General features: G+C 41.2%; 3 protein-coding genes across 3 annotated transcripts in view; 1 reads left to right on the forward strand and 2 right to left on the reverse strand.

Moving 5' to 3' along the window:
- tmem145 (transmembrane protein 145) overlaps nucleotides 1–10218 on the forward strand; it is a 36271-nt gene extending 26053 nt beyond the window's left edge. The window contains exons 11-15 of the mRNA XM_035164338.2: nucleotides 1737–1830; nucleotides 3704–3876; nucleotides 4517–4637; nucleotides 5014–5202; nucleotides 7692–10218. Coding sequence (XP_035020229.1) covers nucleotides 1737–1830; nucleotides 3704–3876; nucleotides 4517–4637; nucleotides 5014–5202; nucleotides 7692–7919 — 805 coding nt within the window. The 3' untranslated portion in view covers nucleotides 7920–10218. The remainder of the gene's footprint in view (nucleotides 1–1736; nucleotides 1831–3703; nucleotides 3877–4516; nucleotides 4638–5013; nucleotides 5203–7691) is intronic.
- A 2024-nt stretch (nucleotides 10219–12242) lies between these two features.
- Nucleotides 12243–14222, reverse strand: mrpl17 (mitochondrial ribosomal protein L17). Its single transcript, XM_035164339.2, has 3 exons — nucleotides 13829–14222; nucleotides 12750–12818; nucleotides 12243–12651 (listed from the first exon to the last, which is right to left on the reverse strand). Exons 1-3 carry the CDS (start codon nucleotides 14000–14002, stop codon nucleotides 12397–12399), a joined length of 498 nt encoding a protein of 165 aa, XP_035020230.1. The 5' UTR covers nucleotides 14003–14222; the 3' UTR covers nucleotides 12243–12396.
- An 881-nt stretch (nucleotides 14223–15103) lies between these two features.
- On the reverse strand, nucleotides 15104–16428 carry LOC118114328 (trypsin-1-like). The gene is made up of 6 exons (XM_035164719.2): nucleotides 16389–16428; nucleotides 16033–16183; nucleotides 15700–15944; nucleotides 15459–15595; nucleotides 15266–15367; nucleotides 15104–15151 (listed from the first exon to the last, which is right to left on the reverse strand). The coding sequence occupies exons 1-6, from the start codon at nucleotides 16426–16428 to the stop codon at nucleotides 15104–15106; spliced, it is 723 nt and encodes a 240-aa protein (XP_035020610.1).
- Nucleotides 16429–18643: the final 2215 nt, after the last annotated feature.

The following is an 18643-nucleotide window of genomic DNA, read 5'->3' on the forward strand; positions in this document are numbered from 1 at the left end:
AAGTCAGTTAGTACGCTGGAGCTGATGGTGCGGATGAACACCTGATGCTGCTCCGCTGTGAACCTTTGTGTTTGTGTCGAAGGACGACCTCTGCCCCAACAAAACATGGCTGACACATTTTGTGGTTTGCTCTATTCTCTGTTGACATTTGCTCTGGACAGGCATCATTTCAGATAGACTGTTTTTTTTTTTCAGAAGTAATAAACTATACTTTATTTTTTCAGTTTGGGATATTTTTCACTGTTACCCCACAACATATATCAGCAAATATCTGTACTTTCTACTCCGTTATATTTTTTACAAAGCACTGTGCTACATTTAAACATTTTTTTTTTTAAGTAATCGATAATGATCCATTAATCCAACCAGAGCGGGCCGGTTACATTAGACCCCGCCTCCTGCAGCAGCGGCATCACCGATGTACAAGCAGCTAAAACATATTTGGAAGAGTCCATTAATTAATATGACAATGCAAATGTTTTCAGTAACATCATCTGCAACATTCTTTATAAACAATTACATAAATAAAGAATATAGACAGAGTTTATTATATATTGGCGTTAATGGTGTATTTGACTGTTGCATTAGGGAAATGGCAAGTAGTAACATTAATGTGGTACTTTTACTTCACATTTTTGTCCAATCTATTTGTACTTTTATACTAAAGTAAAATGTTTGAGTACTTCCTCCCCTGCTGCTGATTTTACGTTTCTGTTTTTACGAATGCTCTCTTTCGCTGAAACCTCATCATGCATCCGTCCCACATCCGACTGAATGAACGCCCCACACTCACCCGGCTATCGTTGCTCTTTCTCATTTTCCAGTTTCCAATACTAGTTGTCAGTCTGAAAGAAACCCATCATGCCAGCAGTTCTTGAAATGTTGTTCCATTTCTACCGATATACCCCCAGAAGTTGCTCTCTCGGTAGGTTTTATGTGAGGAAAGGGCCGTGCAGTGCACAATCAAGAACTAGTTAAATTGCATTTCACCCGGTTTTTGAGTTTGAGTGGCGATGAGTCATCATCTGAACCACTGCTCGTAGTGTGAAGGTTGGACCTGCTTCAGGTTCAATTGATCTCCACGGAGGTTTTTCCACACTGAACTTTATAAAGTGAAAACTGAGCTTGCAAAATTGAAACTGGCATTTTCCACTCCAGGATCCGTACGTCCTCCTGGGTTCAGAAGATGCTGGGATCTCTTCGACTTCCCTCAAGCTTCTTAAAAGCCCAGTGAATAATCTTAAATTTCCCATTGAGTTTCAAACACGGCTGTTTATCTGCAGCGACTGATGAAGTCGACAGTTTGGTGATAATTACCAGTCGACTTTGATACGTTTCCCTGGTGTGTGCGCTGATAATTTACTGAGCTAAAGTACGTTCCAAATGCTGATGAAGGCGTTTCGCTGAAATGCTTCTTTTTGTTGACTGCAAATAATGAAGCATTATATATTTGCTTTTGTGATGCAAAACAAAGCAGCCTTTTTCACAGCCTGTGGTGTCCATGAATCTTACCCCGCAAAGATTTATCCTACACTTATAAAGCTCTGTGCTTTATGCTGTGTGGTTTGGCAAAGTTGCATTTTAGACGCAGCCGTCTCTGCTTGAGTATGAAGGAGCAAATGGAGGTTTTTGTGTGTTTGTTCCCTCTCTCCCTCCCATGTGTGTTTCTTTGTTTCTTATCTTCCTCTAACTCGTGTGTAACCTCTGACCCTTTTGGTTTTATCCGTGTGTGTCAGGGCGAGGATCAGTCACAGTGGGTCGGTGAAGTTGAGCATTTACATGACGGTCTACACAATCACCTACGTGATTCTCTTCATCTACGAGGCAGAGGTACACACACACACACACACACACACACACACACAGGGAAAAAATTGCTTTATCTGAGAAGAAACAATAATCAGCAATGATCCTATTTATATACCAATATTGATCCTATGATATTCACACACATTCGCACAGAGCCTCTACTGCAATTTGGGCTTCAGTTGACCAAGGGCACTTTGGCATGCTATCTGGAGGAGCAGGAGATTGAACCACCGACCTTCTTGTTAGTGGACAACCCATTTTCACCCCTGAACCCCAGCCGCCCCTTGGATTAACTGCTTTTCTATGCATTACTGTATATTAAGACTAAATATTTAGATTTTGAAACATTGAACAGATAAAACAATCTGAACACATCAACTTGACTCATAGACCAACATTCATTTGTTAATTGGGGTGATTGATTGACAGAATTGTCAGCAGTAAAAATATCCAAGTGGCCGCACTATATTTCACATTATTAAAATCATCTAACTGCACTAACAGCAGTTCAGTCACCTGTCAGTTTAAATTCATATCCCATCGTGTAAAACATGGGAACACTTTGAAGTTCCGCCTCCTCAGATGTGACTGAGATCAGCGTCTGACTTTACGCTCCAGGCGACGAGTGTGATCGCCGGGTTTCTGACTGACACTGTTGGACACTGGTCTCTGCAATCAATCTGAAATGATTGCCGTCTTCTGCTTTTTTCAATAATCGCATAAATATTCATGGGAGAGTTGGAACCACAGATCAACGTGGGCTGGGATAGCTTTTCTCCGACAAGTCGCCCATATACATAACCTATTATGAATTAATATTATGAATAAATCTATAGTAAAAAACAAATGATATTGATATTTATTGATAAATTGTGGATCCTTATAGGAACAACCAGGCAGCTCCCAACCACACACACACACACACACACACACAGACACACACACATTGCATTATTTAACGACTGTACCTGAGTGAGATAACAAGTCATAGATCAGTGAATCTTTCTTTAAAGTTCCGTAGCCGTACTCTCTCATTAATTATACTGTGTCTTCATGTTCTGTATGTGAAACTGAATTCTCCGTGTTAATGCATATGAGCCTATGAATTAATAGCACACTCAGGGAGTTACAGTTACTCCGCTCACTCCTGCAGAGGCTCCAGCAGCATCAGTCAGATGTAATGATGGTACATTTAGGGACAGTGGATTACAGTCTTTGAATTCAGCATGGTAATGGCCCAGTGGGAATAGTGCAGTGGGAAGTAGCTGTGCTATATTTAATGCAGGAGCCTATAGCCATCTCTCACACGGCAATATGTGGATCCGAAGCAGTGTAATTTATCTGCCGCCTGCCCTCTTACATGTTCCCTGCCATTAAAGAGCTCAAAACACTGGGGAGCTCCGGCTAAAAATACGGCAAACTAGGTTACAATTGGAACTGAAATGTAGACCTGAAGCTTGTTCCTGGGGCCAGGCCCGGCTCTGGTTGCCTGGTCGGTTCCCGAGAAGCTTCACGCTGAGCAGTCACACCTATGCATTATGTAGCAAGAGTAACCCTGTATGGCTAACGCTATCCCGTCACTGGACTGTGAAAGGCAATCTAGCATCTGCAGCAGAAAGTGCACGTGCCCCACACACACACACACACTCATACTGACCAATGACCTACTTGTGGAGAAGAAGTGTCAATGTCAAGGACTCTCACAGAACGCTACAAGCTGAGTTTTGGCTCGGACATCGCAGTGCATCAGCTGAACTGTGAGCAATCCATCTTGGTAATTAGGGCACAGGCTGAATGTGAAGCAGACACAGACACTCCTACTTTGTGTAAAAGTTTGGCTCATTTATAAATGTGTGTGTTCGATCTGGCATAACTTCTCGTGTTCCCGTGCCAGTTCTTCGACCCAGGTGAAGTGCTGTACTCTTACGACAGCCCCGCGGGTTACGGGCTGATGGGCCTGCAGCTGCTGGCCTACGTGTGGTTCTGCTACGCCGTGCTGGTTTCCCTGAAACACTACCCAGAGAAACAGCCCTTCTACATCCCCTTCTTCACCACGTACACACTATGGTGAGACCTGCACATCTTCCCCTCTTCTCTCTAATACCATCTGAACCAGAAACTGCAGGTGTAGAGGAAAAAAAAAACACATTTCTCTGTCTGAGGTTCATTCAATTTGAATATTTTATGTGCACGAGATCACGGCTCCGCAGTGAAAAGTTGTTTACCGCTACACCTCCATTCTGCAACATTGAGTGCCCAACCTCTGTGCTCCAGTCGCACTATAGATGATTATACGTCAATGAGTGATTGCGAGAGAAAAATATCTATTTTTACTCAGCTGATGAGATCACCTCTATTAGAATAATTTATGCTAGTATATGTGTGTGTGAAGAATAGTTTAAAGCTTTGTACTAGAAAGTACATACACTGCTCAGCCTCTCTGCCTTTCGCTCTTTGTGTATAATACCATGAGGGTAAATGAAGGGTAGATTACAAAGACTAATATTATCTCTGTATTTCTCTCATTGCCGCAACTATCTCCTGCCTCATTATCGACGCCTCTCACATCCTCCCGCCTTTATCTCTCCCTGTGTGCAGCCTCTTCTCCTTTTTCTTCTCATCAAACTCCCCTCGCATCTTTTTTTACCCCTTTTTAATATGTTTTCTCCACATGTTTATTATAAATCTACTCGCTTGCCTCCCTCAGGTTTTTCGCGGTGCCTGTGATGGCTCTTATCGCCAACTACGGGATTCCCCGCTGGGCCCGGGAGAAGATCGTCAACGGGATTCAGCTCGGCATCCACCTCTACGCTCACATCGTCTTCCTTGTTCGTATCTATCTCTCTACTCACACACACACACACACACACACACACACACACAAGCGCACGCCCACTCGTGCACACCCTTGCTCTCCCACATAGTTCACATCACTCAAGTCATTATTGCCACTGTCATTCATACATTATTCACCATCTCTGAGTCATAAACGCCTCATGCTGATTGTCTCCTCCACACATCATTATCTAGCCCTTCCTCACCTTCGACACATTGGGCTTTATTAATGGGCCGTGCTGCTCACGCAAATTTCCTTTTTATATTCCTGCTCAGTGCATGCATGTCAATTCCCACCTCTCCCTTGGACCTCACGTGCTCTGGCTATGTGTTAGATACATTTTTCTTTTTAATCCTTTTGCCCCTCAGGTTATCACACGCCCCTCGGCAGCCAATAAGAACTTCCCCTATCATGTTCGGACATCCCAGATTGGGATCCTGCTGTCCAGTCCGAAGGGGGGCGAGGGGGGAGAGAGTTTCCCCCATCATGCTTACGGAAACAGCTCCTTCGTGGGAGATTCTCAACCGAACTTCACTGAGCTCTTCTCCATCCAATCAGTGAGTTGAATCACGGCGTGTTTGGGTGCATGTTGGACATCCTGGATTTAAGTAAGAGTTATAGCTCATGTACTGTATGAGTTTATATTCCTTTTATGCTTTCTCCTCATCGTTTTTCAATTATCTCTCTAATAATCTCAGTTGTGCATATTTTTTGTTATTAAAAATGCAAAAATCCCTGTGTTTAACACAGCTTGAAATGAACTGTCTCATCCAACAAAGCCTTGTATTTGAAGGAATCAGTGTAACAATAACAGATTCGTAAGGGGACGTGTGTGTTGGGATTATTTCTTGGCGGCAACTTTCATCTCCTCCTGTGGGCGTCAGGTGAATGACAGTGAGCACAGCCTGACATAGCACACGCTCTGTTCGGAAAACACTTAGGCACAAGGAAATAATCATTAAACAGAAATTCTGACAAGACCAAATTAAGACGTGTTGTGTTTGCCGTGATGAAACGTCGAGCTTGGGGAACTTTCAAATCTGTGCAAATAGCTGTTTCCCTCTGAACGGGGATGAGTGACAGAAGAGGATCTCTGAATCTGCAGATACACTGGTAGAACATGCAGAGAGCAGCAGGAGTGACAGAACATGAAGGGACAACCTGCAGTGGGCGAATGGCAAAAGCCACACAACGGAAACACAACCACAACAGAAGTGAGCGACAAAGGATGTTGACAGTGAAATGAGACAAAAAGACAAGCATCTCATTTTAAGCCGCTGCTGGCTGTGGAAATTGATCGCAGATGGTAACTCTTCTCATTTCACTGTTTACATTAGTTGTCGCTCACTTTTGTTGTGATTATGTTACCGGTCACCGTATCGACCCACATACTTTGCAGAAAGTTGACAAAATGCACCAAGTTTCCACGTGCGTCATCTATCAAAAAGCAATGCAACTAAAAGCATTTATAAGATAAAAAGGCATTAAGACTTTCATGAAGTTACAAGGTGGCAGTCAATAGACACAAGATATAGTAAAGTAAAAGTGCGAAGTGGAGAAAACAAGTTTTTAATTTATATTTGGAAGTGGCTCCGAATAAAAGCAGTTCCCTCTGCTGTTCCGAAGCCATTATGTGTTTTATAACCTGGCGCTCAAAATCGATTTTCTAAATGAATGCCAGTGTAAACAGTAGTTATGGGCCCTCCTCTCTTGGTTCTTGCTAGAAATCTGGCAGCGTAATTGATGCATTTGCAGCAGACATCTAATTGGAAGACACTGGCAGGACCAGGCTTGAGTGCGGCTGCTTAAGAAAGTCTAATAAAACGCCATCATTTTAAACTTGGCCTTTAGTCTTTATAGCCCTGAAATCAAGGTGGGCGATAACAGACCCTCTCGTTGTTGTCGAACAGAGTTCTCTGCATCTCATCTTTCTTCAAGTGAAGGAAATGTAGTTACAGTTGATTACTTGCATTGTCACAGTGAGTCTATTACACCGGGGTTATTTGGTGAAGGAACACAGTAAATCTGCAGCCCTATTGTTTTGCAGAAATTGGCCAAAAGGGCAAATTCTGAGGTTATCACAGCAGGTTTGTGCCGAATTGAAAAAATGCCAAATAAAACAAATGTATCATTGGTTTTCTAAGATGGGCAAGATTTTTAAAAGAATAAAACTTAAACCAGTCCTTTTAACTGATACAGATTTTGCAGTTCTAATCATTAGGATGAATGTGTTTCTAATACTTCGAGGTTAGGGGCAAATTCAATCATCAAATTTCAGCTTAATTATTCTGCCATTAGGTGATTTTATCATTTTCTAGCAAATACCGTTTGTCAATTTAATGATTCAAAGCAAGGTACAATTAAAAAGGAATAACCCTAATGATTCCCTGTAATTCATAACAGTGCAACATTTATTACTTTGTTTTGATTTTCAGTGGTTGGGTAATTTTCAATTAATCTGCAAGACAAAATGCCAAACCTTTAATGATTAATGCTTTATCATGTGAGAATTCACTGATTTTCCTTGTCATGCATTAGATACACTAATGGTGGTGGGATGGAGATAGATAGATGATGGATAGATACATACATACATAGAAATATACATAGATACAATATATCTCATGATATGGTCATTTGCACTTGTAAATTTTTACTATTTTCTAATGTTTTCTAGACCAAACCGTTAATAGATATAATAGAATAAAATAAATGCCAGATGAATACTGGAAATATTGAAAACGGGCCTTTATTTTGTTGCATGAATATTGATGTAAAAACTGTCTCGTATCTTTCAACCATGTCCTCCAGGCCTAAATGAAAGTCGACAGTAAGTTCTGGTTTGATGAGCTGTAGTGTGTGGAGGGCAGGAGGTCAACAAACCCAGGTCATGTGCAATTTACCCTGACCTATATAACCGTGACAGCTTGTGATGCACTGTGTGTTGTTACTGACCCGGTTTCTCAAAGGTCCCAGTTTCTGTCCAGTTACATATATTCTGAAGATCAGGGTCAAAAGAGCAAAACTGTCCTGTTCCTCCCTCCAGGATCCAGTGAAGACGGTGGAGGAGACGGTGGCCTGTAAAGGACCCGAGGTGCCGAGGAACAGCGAGCAGAAGATCATCACCACTGCCGCTGACCTGACGTCCATATTGCCCCCGCCTCCGATACCCCCCCGCCTGGCCGCACGCTCACCCCCACTCCCGCCCCGGCTCCCCTCGTTCACCGAGTATTTCAGCATGCAGGGCGGAGGAGGGTTCGGAACCAAGGCGTGAGATGGAGAGAAGGTCAGGAGAGGGGGAGGCATGGAGGGAGTGGACAGAATGACAATACAAAGGAAAAGTGGAAATCAAGGTTTCACTGTAATAAAGACAGAAGGGACCGCCCAGAAAAAGTTTTGAGATTGGAAGGATGGAGAAGAGAAATCATCGGAACCATGAATCCCTAAACGCTACCTTTTTCACCTGTGAATGGAAATCAGCTGCTGGAGGAGTAAAGGCTGTGAGATAGAGGAGTGCTGAGCTTGTTAAAGAATAAAGAAGCAATAAATATTTGATGCAGACCAGTAAAAGGCACACGGGGAGAAAGATGACAAAGTGGATGTAGCCAGAGCAATAGCATGATAGCTGTGCAGGATGCGGAAATGAACAAAATTCTCGAAATACTTTTATTCAAAAATTCATGAGGCGGAGATGGTGTGTGCCTGGAAGAGTTTGTAAATAGCTAAAAACCGGAGAGAGCTACCACTATATAGAGTTTTATTCACACAAAAAATAAAGAAAATAGGAAATTTGTTTTCATGGGTTTTTTCCACATCATTAAATTCCAGTCGGTGCTGTGACCATGTAAAACTCTCATTCCACTCAAATGATCATGTAAAAGAAAAGGAGCCTTTTTTTTTATGTTTGGCATATTTTGATAAAGCATAGATATTTACTCTCAATGGAGTTTGTCGGGTTAATTTATATTCTAATATGCCTTTAATATTGCAGCTGGTTATTCTGGTTTGATATGCTGATGTGTAAATGTAAAACGTCACGTTTACTGTGGGCACTTCTAGGTACTCGTAAAAACAAGCATGTTTGTATTGTATTTCCTGTCCAAAAAGCTGATATATGTATCCCCCCGTGATCATACAATATTTGCTTATTGTGTGTATTGAAATCTATACTTTTGTAAATACATACAATAGGCTTTAGTATATTTTTGACAGGTGAAACTCTGTTGTTATTCCGGACGAAACCTTCACGTGCTGTCGAAAGAGAAATGGATTATTACGATGCTGCTTTGGTTTTCGTAGGTAGCGCAGAACATGCCTGATCAAAAATGTCATCTCTGTGTATGTAGACGTTGGTGAATGTACTGATGCAATACGGCACAAGGACAGGGATGATTTTCAAGTTACTGGAAGAATATAGCCATCTTCTCAGCTCACATCTGCGACACCACGTCCCTGATTAAAGAGCAGGAGGCTTCTCTTTTTTTTAAAAATACAAGTAACTTGATCCTCACCCCTGTCTAGTACCTGAAACATGAATATATATATATATAAATATATAACTATTTGTCAGCTTTTCGGCCTTGAATGTTCAAACCGTACGAAAAGCTGAGCAAATAATTCTAGTTTTATATCTCCTAACATTGAGCGATGACAAAAAAAAAAGCCTTGTAGATGAACTGTGAAAGCAGCAACACAACTGTACATTTTTGTCTGTCCTGCATGGAGCACTTTAATGTTCCTGGTCTTAGTCTGTTTATTATTCGTGATGATGTCACCTTAATACGACTGCTTTGAAACCTGTACCCACACCACATCGTGTAGTATTCCACGTGCATACGCCTGTAAATACAGTCTGAAAAAAACGTCCGGACTTTTTAGAGAACTCATCGTTAAATCAACGCGATTCAACATTGAACTTCTGAGCTGAGTTTACAACCAGCTTCTGGCAAAAATCTGCGAAAGGGGGGCACCAACGAATTCAACAGTTTTATCTCAACAATTCTGATTCCTAAATTCAGCGGGACTCTGCTGCACAGTCCGCAGATGTATCAGTGGCAGTCTTGCTGTGATGGAGTACTGTAGGATGTTAGGACCGTGGTGTGTAACTTGTGAGAGTGCAGTCAAGAGGTGTAACTTCATACTTGAATTAGAGAACTAGTCGTTATTTCTGATCGTGTCTGGTTTATATTTGGCACGTCCGCCATTTTGTCTGCTGTTGCCTGATGCTACGGTTGCCATGACTCGACTGGGCGACTCTACTAACTGTTGGGTTTCCTGAAACTGCATCACTGCTTCGATGTTACACATATTGACGTTAAATGACAGGACTGACACGCACACGCACATGGACACACACACACAGACGCACACGGGTGAGACGTTGAAGAAAAGAGATTATGTATGCATGACAGAAAAACAGCACAGCTTATTGGCTACTCAGAGCGATCTGGTTAAGAGCACATCACTGAAGCACTGTTCAGATGCATTTTAATGGTGTCAAATGACGATTCTAAATACGCTGTACATAAACACCTTTTGCCAAAATAATAAAAAAAATATGGTTTTATTAGAAAGCTTGGTTGCATTTATGTGTGTGTTTGTTTGTTTGTGTGTGTGTTGTTTGGCTCCTGCGTTAATAAGAGAGGCTGTTTGTGTTCCAGTTACGACAAGGGCATGTGTCCAAAAGGGTAAATTTAATATCTGTAAATCATATTTAGAATCTGTTCTCATTACAAGAGTCCATTAGAGTAAAACACCACAGGGACAGACTCCAGGCTGGTCACAGTCTGATGTAGGCTAGAGCCTAATTATTTCTCAGTCACTGCCAGTTTCCCGCTCTGTGACTGTGGAAGTGCACGGTCACAACAAACTGTTCTTGTTTGTCCCTGTTTTTTCCAGGAAGGGTCTAAATCTGCTAATGGCTTTCAGCCGAATCCTGCAACAATCTAATCAAAATTACTTAACTGTTGAAAAAAAAAGTGTGATGCTCAATTCAGTTATTTTCTCCACAAAGTCCTTTCCCATCAAATTTGATGCAATATGACAGTCCAATACAATATTTACTGTAAATACGCCCTCTGTTCATCTATTGCACTTCAGTTTAAATGAGACCTGACTTGTGGGTTTGTATTATACTGCATTATATTGTTCTATGCTCTGTTATTTGTTCACCATGACATAACAAACAATGAAAACATTGTGCAATATGCTGCAGCCTGATGGATGAGCCTCACTGCTGACACCGACTCGTCATAAAGGATTTCCACAGTCTTCACTAAATTAAATGTCAAGACCTTTTAAGACTTTTTCAACAACTCAAAGAACAAAATCTAACACATCTTTTCACAGTCATAAGGCCAAAGAGAGACAAAAAGCCAGTAGGGACAACAAGGCCAGCTGTTAATTATATAATATATATAATTCATTAGTTATTAATCAGATACATGATTACTACTGTCAAACAGCTTCCCAACTGTATATAACAATAATTCATAGTGATATAATGAATCTATTAACATGACCTGGTCAGATAATGGAAAATTTACAACTGGATTACCTATTGACAAATGAATGAATTTAAAGTCCGTTTTTTTAAAGAGTCCTGCAGTGAGACAGTATTTGTTAAAGGTAATAAGGATAGTTAGTAACATGGGATATATATTTATGTACGTGCTGCAGCGGAGCAGCTGTTGATGTTATAAGCTACGCGTCATATTTTTCTGTGCTCTGTGAGAAAGATCTGGGTGACATGGTGATGCAGTGGTTATCAGGACCACCTCACAGCAAGAAGGTTCTGGATTTGAACCCGTCGGCTGGCTGGGTCTTTCTATGTGGAGTTTGTGTTCTCCCCGTGTTTGTGTGGGATGTGTCAGACTTCCTCCCACAGTCCAGAGACATGTAGATCTAAATTGCCCATAGGTGTGATGAGTGTGAATTTCTCTGTACGTTCGCCCCTTTGTTACCGTGGCGACCTGTCCAGGGTGTACTCCGCCTCTTGTCCAAGGTCAGCAGGGATTGGCCCCAGCTCCCCTCGGTGTTTGTGTCCGTATTTCTTTTTCATCCTTTGCACAAACCAAATCATAAACAAAGGTCTGGAAAAAATCTTTTACGAGATTTATATGACATAAGTAGTTCTACTTATTAGTGTTTTTTTGGGGGGGTGGGAATTGTTTCTCAACATGGCCAGTGAAAGTTTTATGGGCACATTCACTAAAAATAGCTGATCGACGAGGTGTTTTGTGAACAAGCAGCTTCCTCCACAGGAAACACTTAGACATGTCACAGTAGTAAAAGCACGTGTAAAAAAGGTAAATGAGTTACAGCAGATTTTTGAGTAACACTTTTCCTATGACCAGTAAAATTTTTTGCAGTTTCCTTCATGTTTAAATACATTTTGATGGTCTTGAAATTTTGGAGAATTTCATCCACTGTTGATGTATTAGAATACATAAAAACATATCAAATGTCTACATATGTCCTGTTATTTGCTGATATTGTTGAAAAGTGCCACTAATCAGCAAAATGAGAACAAGAGCAGCGTTGTTTGTGAGCCGAACACGGTCGATAGTTTAGTGTTCAAAGACAGAGTAAAATCCTCTTACTCTTGATAGGAAGTTTATTTTATAATACATCATCAATCAGAAATGTTCCCGTACAGAAATGTCCTTTGCTTCAGTTGCAGGTGTAACTTTTGATCTGTTCTTTCGCTGAATGAAATGCATCAGTCTCTTTAGGCCACAAACTGCTGTGAGTTATGATTTTGCAGCCAACTCTTGTGCCCTCTCCTCTCTGTAGCCTTTGAGCAGCTGGTTGATGAGCGTCAGTTCATTCTCCTTATTCGCTGGGTAGAGAGGAGGGAAGGGGTTGCCCTTGAACTCCAAGACGGCCATCTTAGCTCTGTCCATGTTCTGTCTGTTGGGGATTTGGGCCATCCGTGTGTAAGCTTTCGACTGAGTCTCAAACCGTGGGGCCAGGACCTTGAAGAGCTTTGGGACCAGATCCTTCTCCTGCAGAAAAGGAAACACGCTCAGAATAAACCACTGTTTCACATTCAGACAGACGCAGCTTGTAAACTTCACAGAGTTGAGAAGCTGCAGACACGTACCGTCAGCCAAAAACTGGCCATTTTCATTGCCTTGTCATCAGTGTCTCCCTTTTTGGCATAGTCCACCAGCTGGAAAAAAACAAAACAGGAAAACACAGTCAGGATCATCATGTGTGGAAGAAAGAGGAATTAGAATCTGAATATGTTGGAGTATTGGTACAAAAATGATCTTCTTGAGATTAAAAACAAGTAGACAATGATAGTCTCTCCGAGTCCAGGGACCATCCTCTATTTACTACGACAACACAGAGCGAGAGCACAAGCTCACAAATGCTCTAGTGAGCAAGAAATAAGAAAGACAGACAAAGTTTAGTGGAATCCCAGAGGAGTGAAATCATGTTATTGCCCTTGATTATCACATATGGCTGTGATGCCTTATATGTGGTACATACAGATCAACTCAATACTAAAAACTCTAGCAGACAGAAATGTAGGTGCACATTCTCTCACTAAGGATGGGACATTGGACAAAAAACACATTCAATTTTGGCACAGATCTGGACATATCTTTAACATAAAACAAATCTTCTTGAAAAAACTGGAATATTTAAGGGACAGATATCTGAGATTGTGCAATTTGGTGCAGCTTTCTTGTATTTAAGGCGACTCGGTGGAGGATAACGCTCATCTGGCTGCCGTTCTAGCTTGCAAGTTTTGTGCTTTTGCCTGATGAAGATGTGGTTGTTCTTTAACAGTTCAATAAAAGCTTGTAAAACATACACAAGCTCAAAATATCGACTTTAACCTGTTTTATAGATAACAGCTAAATAGTAGTTCTTTATATCCATATATATTAAAGTAAATGAGACTATAAAATACCTACTTTATAATTACATGATGACAATAGTGGGTATAGAATATCCTAACCTTTCATTCAGTTATAACATAATAATAATAATAATAATAACAATAATAATAATAGTAATAATATACTATCTTCTTCTTGTGGATGACACTGAGCCTTCACAACAAAAACATTTAAAAACTAAATGTTTGTTGTTTGTTTCCTTCCTGTTGTTTGTATTTGACCTGCTCAGACGTGTTAGCATTAGCATTAGCTTCTCCGGACGGTTCGGTACCTTCTCGGCGTAGAAGCGGACCTCGTCGGCTCGGGCCCGCGTGGTTTCGATCCTCTCGTGTCGGACCAGTCCCGTCAGAATGTTCCGCAGCATGTTGATGCGGGACTCCGGGCCCAGGCCCATCTTCCGGGCCATCCGGCCGTGGGAGATCAGCGTCTGCAGCGTGAGGCGCATCTTGTCCGGGGAGAGTCTCCTGCGGGAGTCCGAGATACAGACACGGAGGAGCCGACAACACACAGCGGGGACCGGGTTCTAAAGGAGGCGAGTGACCTTCTCAGTCAGACCTTTATATGCAGCCTATGGAGGGGACTCGATAGGTTAAGAACAAATCCTTCCGGTCAGATGTGTCAAAGTAGTGTCTGACATTGGAGGTGCGTCGGTGTAACTGTCCGACTTGGTGCTGGAACGGGGAAACAACAGTTCCGCTTAACTCCCTGCGGAGGAGACGAAAACCAAAAGCGAGAATATAAAATAAATCAATATTTAATTGTTAATATTAGTAGTGACAATAAGTAATCAATGATAATCATGATCTGTTTAACTTTTCTGACGTTATTTGGTTATTAAATATAAAACATGTTGTTTACAATCACAGCTGATAAACATTAACAATAAACCATTTTTATTAATTGTTAATCATGTTTATTCTAAAACTATTTATTCATATTCCGATCTGTTTTATTTGTTGTTTGTCTGAAATAACTCTCATCTTAAAGGGATAGTTCACCCAAAAATGAAAGTTCACTCATTCTCCACTCACCACAATGCAGATGGAGGGGCGGGTGAAGTGTTTGACCTTCGACTCGAAACGGTGTCATTTACACCACGTTTAGAGCCTAAATGTTCTCTGTGATCCACACGTGAACACGGCTCATTGAATGGCTTTGAATGTCGGGCCTTACGGACACTTGGATGAAACCTCAGGAGCATATGGAGGCATTTTATGTTTTCATCTGTTTTTATACATTGAAGAATTGGTCACCATTTACTTCAATTGTATTGGATTTGGCTGCAACTCTTTTTACCCCTGAAACTCTAAAAGGGTTTTGTGGACTCAAACACTTCACCCACCCCTCCTTCGGCATAGAGGTGAGTAGATCATGAGTGAATTTTCATTTTCATAATTCGAAAATATAAAACCGATCACAGACACAGAGCAGTGCAAAATAAAGAAACAAACTTTAAATATTGGCCTTGCACTTATTTTATTTTCATGTCAGAGAGAGTTTCATGGACTCAGGGTTTCGCAGTAGCAGGGATGAGTTTGGAGCAGACTCAGGAGGCAGCCATGGTCCTCTGCAGCCACTCTGTGAGAACGCAGGTCTGATGCAGTAGAGAGAGGAAATAAATGTGTTGGAACTACATGTCACATCAGGCTTTGAGGATATTTTTCTGCAATAATAGAGATAGAAATGATAGCTGGAGGAAACTCTTTACCTTGGCATATACACCGGGGTGGTTCTTCTCTGCACATCCAAAGCCCCAGGACACAACCCCCTGCAGCTCCCCATTACACACAAAAGGACCGCCAGAGTCACCCTGAGAGAAGGAGGGGCAGTCAAGCAGATGGACATTTACAAAAATGTACAGCAGATATTCTTGTCCACTTCACAAAAAGAGACATGCACACCTGGCAGGAGTCCTTGCCTCCCTCCAGGGATCCAGCACAGAACATGGCCTCAGTGAGCATCCCGGGGTAGGAGTTGTCACAGTCCTCATCGGACAGGATGGGGATGTCCAGGCACTGCAGCCTGTTACTGTCAACAGCTGCAGGGATTTAACACAAGGGTAAATAAAAGTTGGATCAAATGCATGAGTGAATAACCACAGCTTGTTGAGAAAATGCTTAATACTCACAGGAGCTCAGGAGCTCATGGTGACACCCCAGCCAGAGACTGTGCACATGGTGCCAGCAGGGGCACAACTAGTGGGCAGAGCCACAGGCCGCACGTACTGGTTGATGGTGGGGGGCTTGCTAAGCTTGATCAGCATGATGTCATTGTCAATAAGCCATGAGTTGTAGTCGGGGTGAGGAATCACATGGGTAGCGGGGATGATCTGTTCATTGCCATCCATGAACCAGCGGTTGTGATCACCGAGGACGATGTCCATTTTGCTGAAAGAGAAGCAGAAGCTGTGGATGAGGGAACAGAAGGCTTTGATTGTGTGAGAAGTGTCGTCTGTGATGTTTGCAGAGCACCCACGGTTTGAAGCAGTGAGCGGTTGACACCACCCAGTTCTCGTTGACCAGGGAGCCTCCACAGAAGTGGTAGCCGGAGTTCAGAGACACCTGATGGGGCTGGGAGTACGGCTTGCACTCATACCCTCCGACGATCTTGTCATCGTCTGTGGCAACTGAAAAAAACAGACATATACGTTTATTGTCTTGACCTTTAATGAAATGCATAGAAGACATCAAATAAAGAGTTTCTTCTTTGCCTCTGTGGTATCATTTAAAGCCACATTTCTATGTAATAGATTTGTTGTCTCTTTGGCAGAACCTGTCCCATAGAAAGTATATTCTGATATTATCTCTAAACGTTGAGTGGTCCAGACTCACACACAGCTCCTACGAGCAGCACAAACACCAGAGCTCTCATGTTTGACTAATAGTGGATAAAAAGCCAAAGATTGCTCCATACTTGCTTTTTATTGAGTTTTTTTTATCTAAAGCCACCGATTGAGCCCCACCCCTGGTGTTGCTGACCAATCAAAACCCTCAAAAAGTGCTAATGGGGGAAATAAACATTTAATTCGACAAAAAGCATATTTTGCAGAGTTTTACTGAGTCTCTTTTTGAAGAACTCTGCTCAGTTCTTTGATAAAAATAAAGTTTAAAACTGTGTATGTTGTTGTAGTTTGATTCGTTGCTGTGTTTGAGTACAGTTCTATATGTTTTTGAACAGGCTGTAATCATCCAGTCATCATGACCTTGACTCTGTCCTGCAATGAAATGTCAGCTGGACACTTTCTCACAGACGGTCTCACTGCCTCTGGTATAGTGAACGGAAATATATAGGCCTATATAAACAGTCCTTTAGTTTTATTATCTATTGTGTATGTTCTTGTTGATCTATTTATCTTTGTAACTTCTCTGCTGTGGTGTTGTTTGCTCTGTATCAATTGGCTTGACTTGATTTGAGTCTCTCTAGTTAATGGGTTGTTTGCAAACTTCATTATGTTTTGACAATGTTTCAGGTCATTCTCATGAAAATTAATAGAAAGCTTCATTTAAACCACACTATAGTGTTATAAGCATTTGTGACACATACTGTTTATCTAGAAGGAAAAACCTTGAGTCCTATTATCAACTTATTTATTTCGTGTTTCATTCTAAACTGTTGCATGAATCAAACTGTCTAAGAAAGTTATGTCATGACAAAGTTTGATACTTGAACATTTTATTTGTCAAAATACAGTAGTTGTGGAGGTTCCAAGATAAACCTTGTTTTTACTGTATTTCCGAGGAGTCGAGAACAGTTTAAGATCTTGGTGAAAAATCCAACATTATTTGAAAGTCGATGTTTAAGACTTTATTGATTCAGATGAATATGTGGTCCAGACTCACACACAGCTCCTACGAGCAGCACAGACACCAGAGCTCTCATGTTTGACTAATGGTCGATAAAAAGCCAAAGATTGCTCCATACTTTTTATTGAGTGCTTAAAGCCACCGATTGAACCTGGTGTTGCTGACCAATTAAAACCCTCAAAAAAAGCTTATGGGGAAAAATAACCTTTACTGTTATCGTACTAATTAAAAATTTTTACCAAAGCATATTTTGCAGAGTTTTAATGAGTCTCTTTTTGAAGGATTCTGCTTAGTTCTGTGATAAAGTACAGTTTAAAACTGTGAATGTTATTGTAGTTTGATTCGTTGCTGTGTTTGAGTACAGTTCTATATGTTTTTGTACAGGTTGTAATCATTCAGTCATCATGACCTTGACTCTGTCCTGCAATGAAATTCAATGCCAGTTGGACACTTTCTCACAGACCGACTCACTGGATCTGGTATAGTGAATGGAAATATATAGGTCTATATATATGATTTATTTTTACTATCCCATAATTATAAAAAATCCAAACATATTTTAAAAATAGTAAAATTTATGGATGTGAAAGAAACAAGTGCTAAAAACATTATCGAGTTTATGCTGTTTCAAACTTTGATGATTCAGATGTTCAATAAAATAAGTGCAAATATCAGTTCAACAACATACATCAATGTTGAGTTAGAACTGTGAAGATAAGAAAGGAGTACTATCACAGATCAGACGAATAGCTTTTTCAGTCGCTGTGTTTCACGTTAAAGAGGCAGACCTGTGAATGAGTGAAGTGAATCAGAGTTAGACTGGTCATCAGTGTCCTTCAATGGGTGGATTAAATATTCTTTCCTGTTACCTGGCTGAGATAATCAGGATTACCTCTCTCAGCACATCCGAGCCCTGAGGTCAACATCTGGTGGTCACCGCAAAATGACGTGGCCAATGAGTCACCCTGGGGGAGAGAGAAAGCCTGAAAAGAAGTTTTTAAACAGATTTCAGTTTGTCATTTAACCATATCTACTGATGAGAAAAAACTGTTCAGCAGATTCCCTCATGTTGTTGGGTTAATTACATAAAGAGTCCTTCCTCCCTCCAGGTATCCAAACAGAACATGTAGACTCTGATCATGCCAGGTGAGAAAGACATGGTCCCCAAGCCAGAGCAGATGGGAGATCCTAGGCAACTGCAGTCTTGCATTAGCCAGCTATGATAAACAAAATATGACAGAGTAAAGGGTTTTTAAAGTTATCCATACAAATCTGGACCCTGA

The sequence above is a fragment of the Hippoglossus stenolepis genome, chromosome 8 (genome assembly GCF_022539355.2).
Source record: "Hippoglossus stenolepis isolate QCI-W04-F060 chromosome 8, HSTE1.2, whole genome shotgun sequence".
NCBI lineage: Eukaryota > Metazoa > Chordata > Actinopteri > Pleuronectiformes > Pleuronectidae > Hippoglossus > Hippoglossus stenolepis.

What these genes read in the sequence shown, in the direction of transcription:
- LOC118114328 (XM_035164719.2), bottom strand. Translation starts at nt 16,428, where the DNA reads ATGAGAGCTCTGGTGTTTGTGCTGCTCGTAGGAGCTGTGT. An exon ending in ACCGCTCACTGCTTCAAACC is followed by an intron (nt 15,945 to 16,032) that starts GTGGGTGCTCTG and finishes CTTCTCTTTCAG; the next exon opens with CAAAATGGACATCGTCCTCG. An exon ending in TGGCTGGGGTGTCACCATGA is followed by an intron (nt 15,596 to 15,699) that starts GCTCCTGAGCTC and finishes AAATCCCTGCAG; the next exon opens with CTGTTGACAGTAACAGGCTG.
- mrpl17 (XM_035164339.2), bottom strand. Translation starts at nt 14,002, where the DNA reads ATGCGCCTCACGCTGCAGACGCTGATCTCCCACGGCCGGATGGCCCGG. An exon ending in TCCGCTTCTACGCCGAGAAG is followed by an intron (nt 12,819 to 13,828) that starts GTACCGAACCGT and finishes GTTTTTTTCCAG; the next exon opens with CTGGTGGACTATGCCAAAAA. An exon ending in TGGCCAGTTTTTGGCTGACG is followed by an intron (nt 12,652 to 12,749) that starts GTACGTGTCTGC and finishes CCTTTTCTGCAG; the next exon opens with GAGAAGGATCTGGTCCCAAA.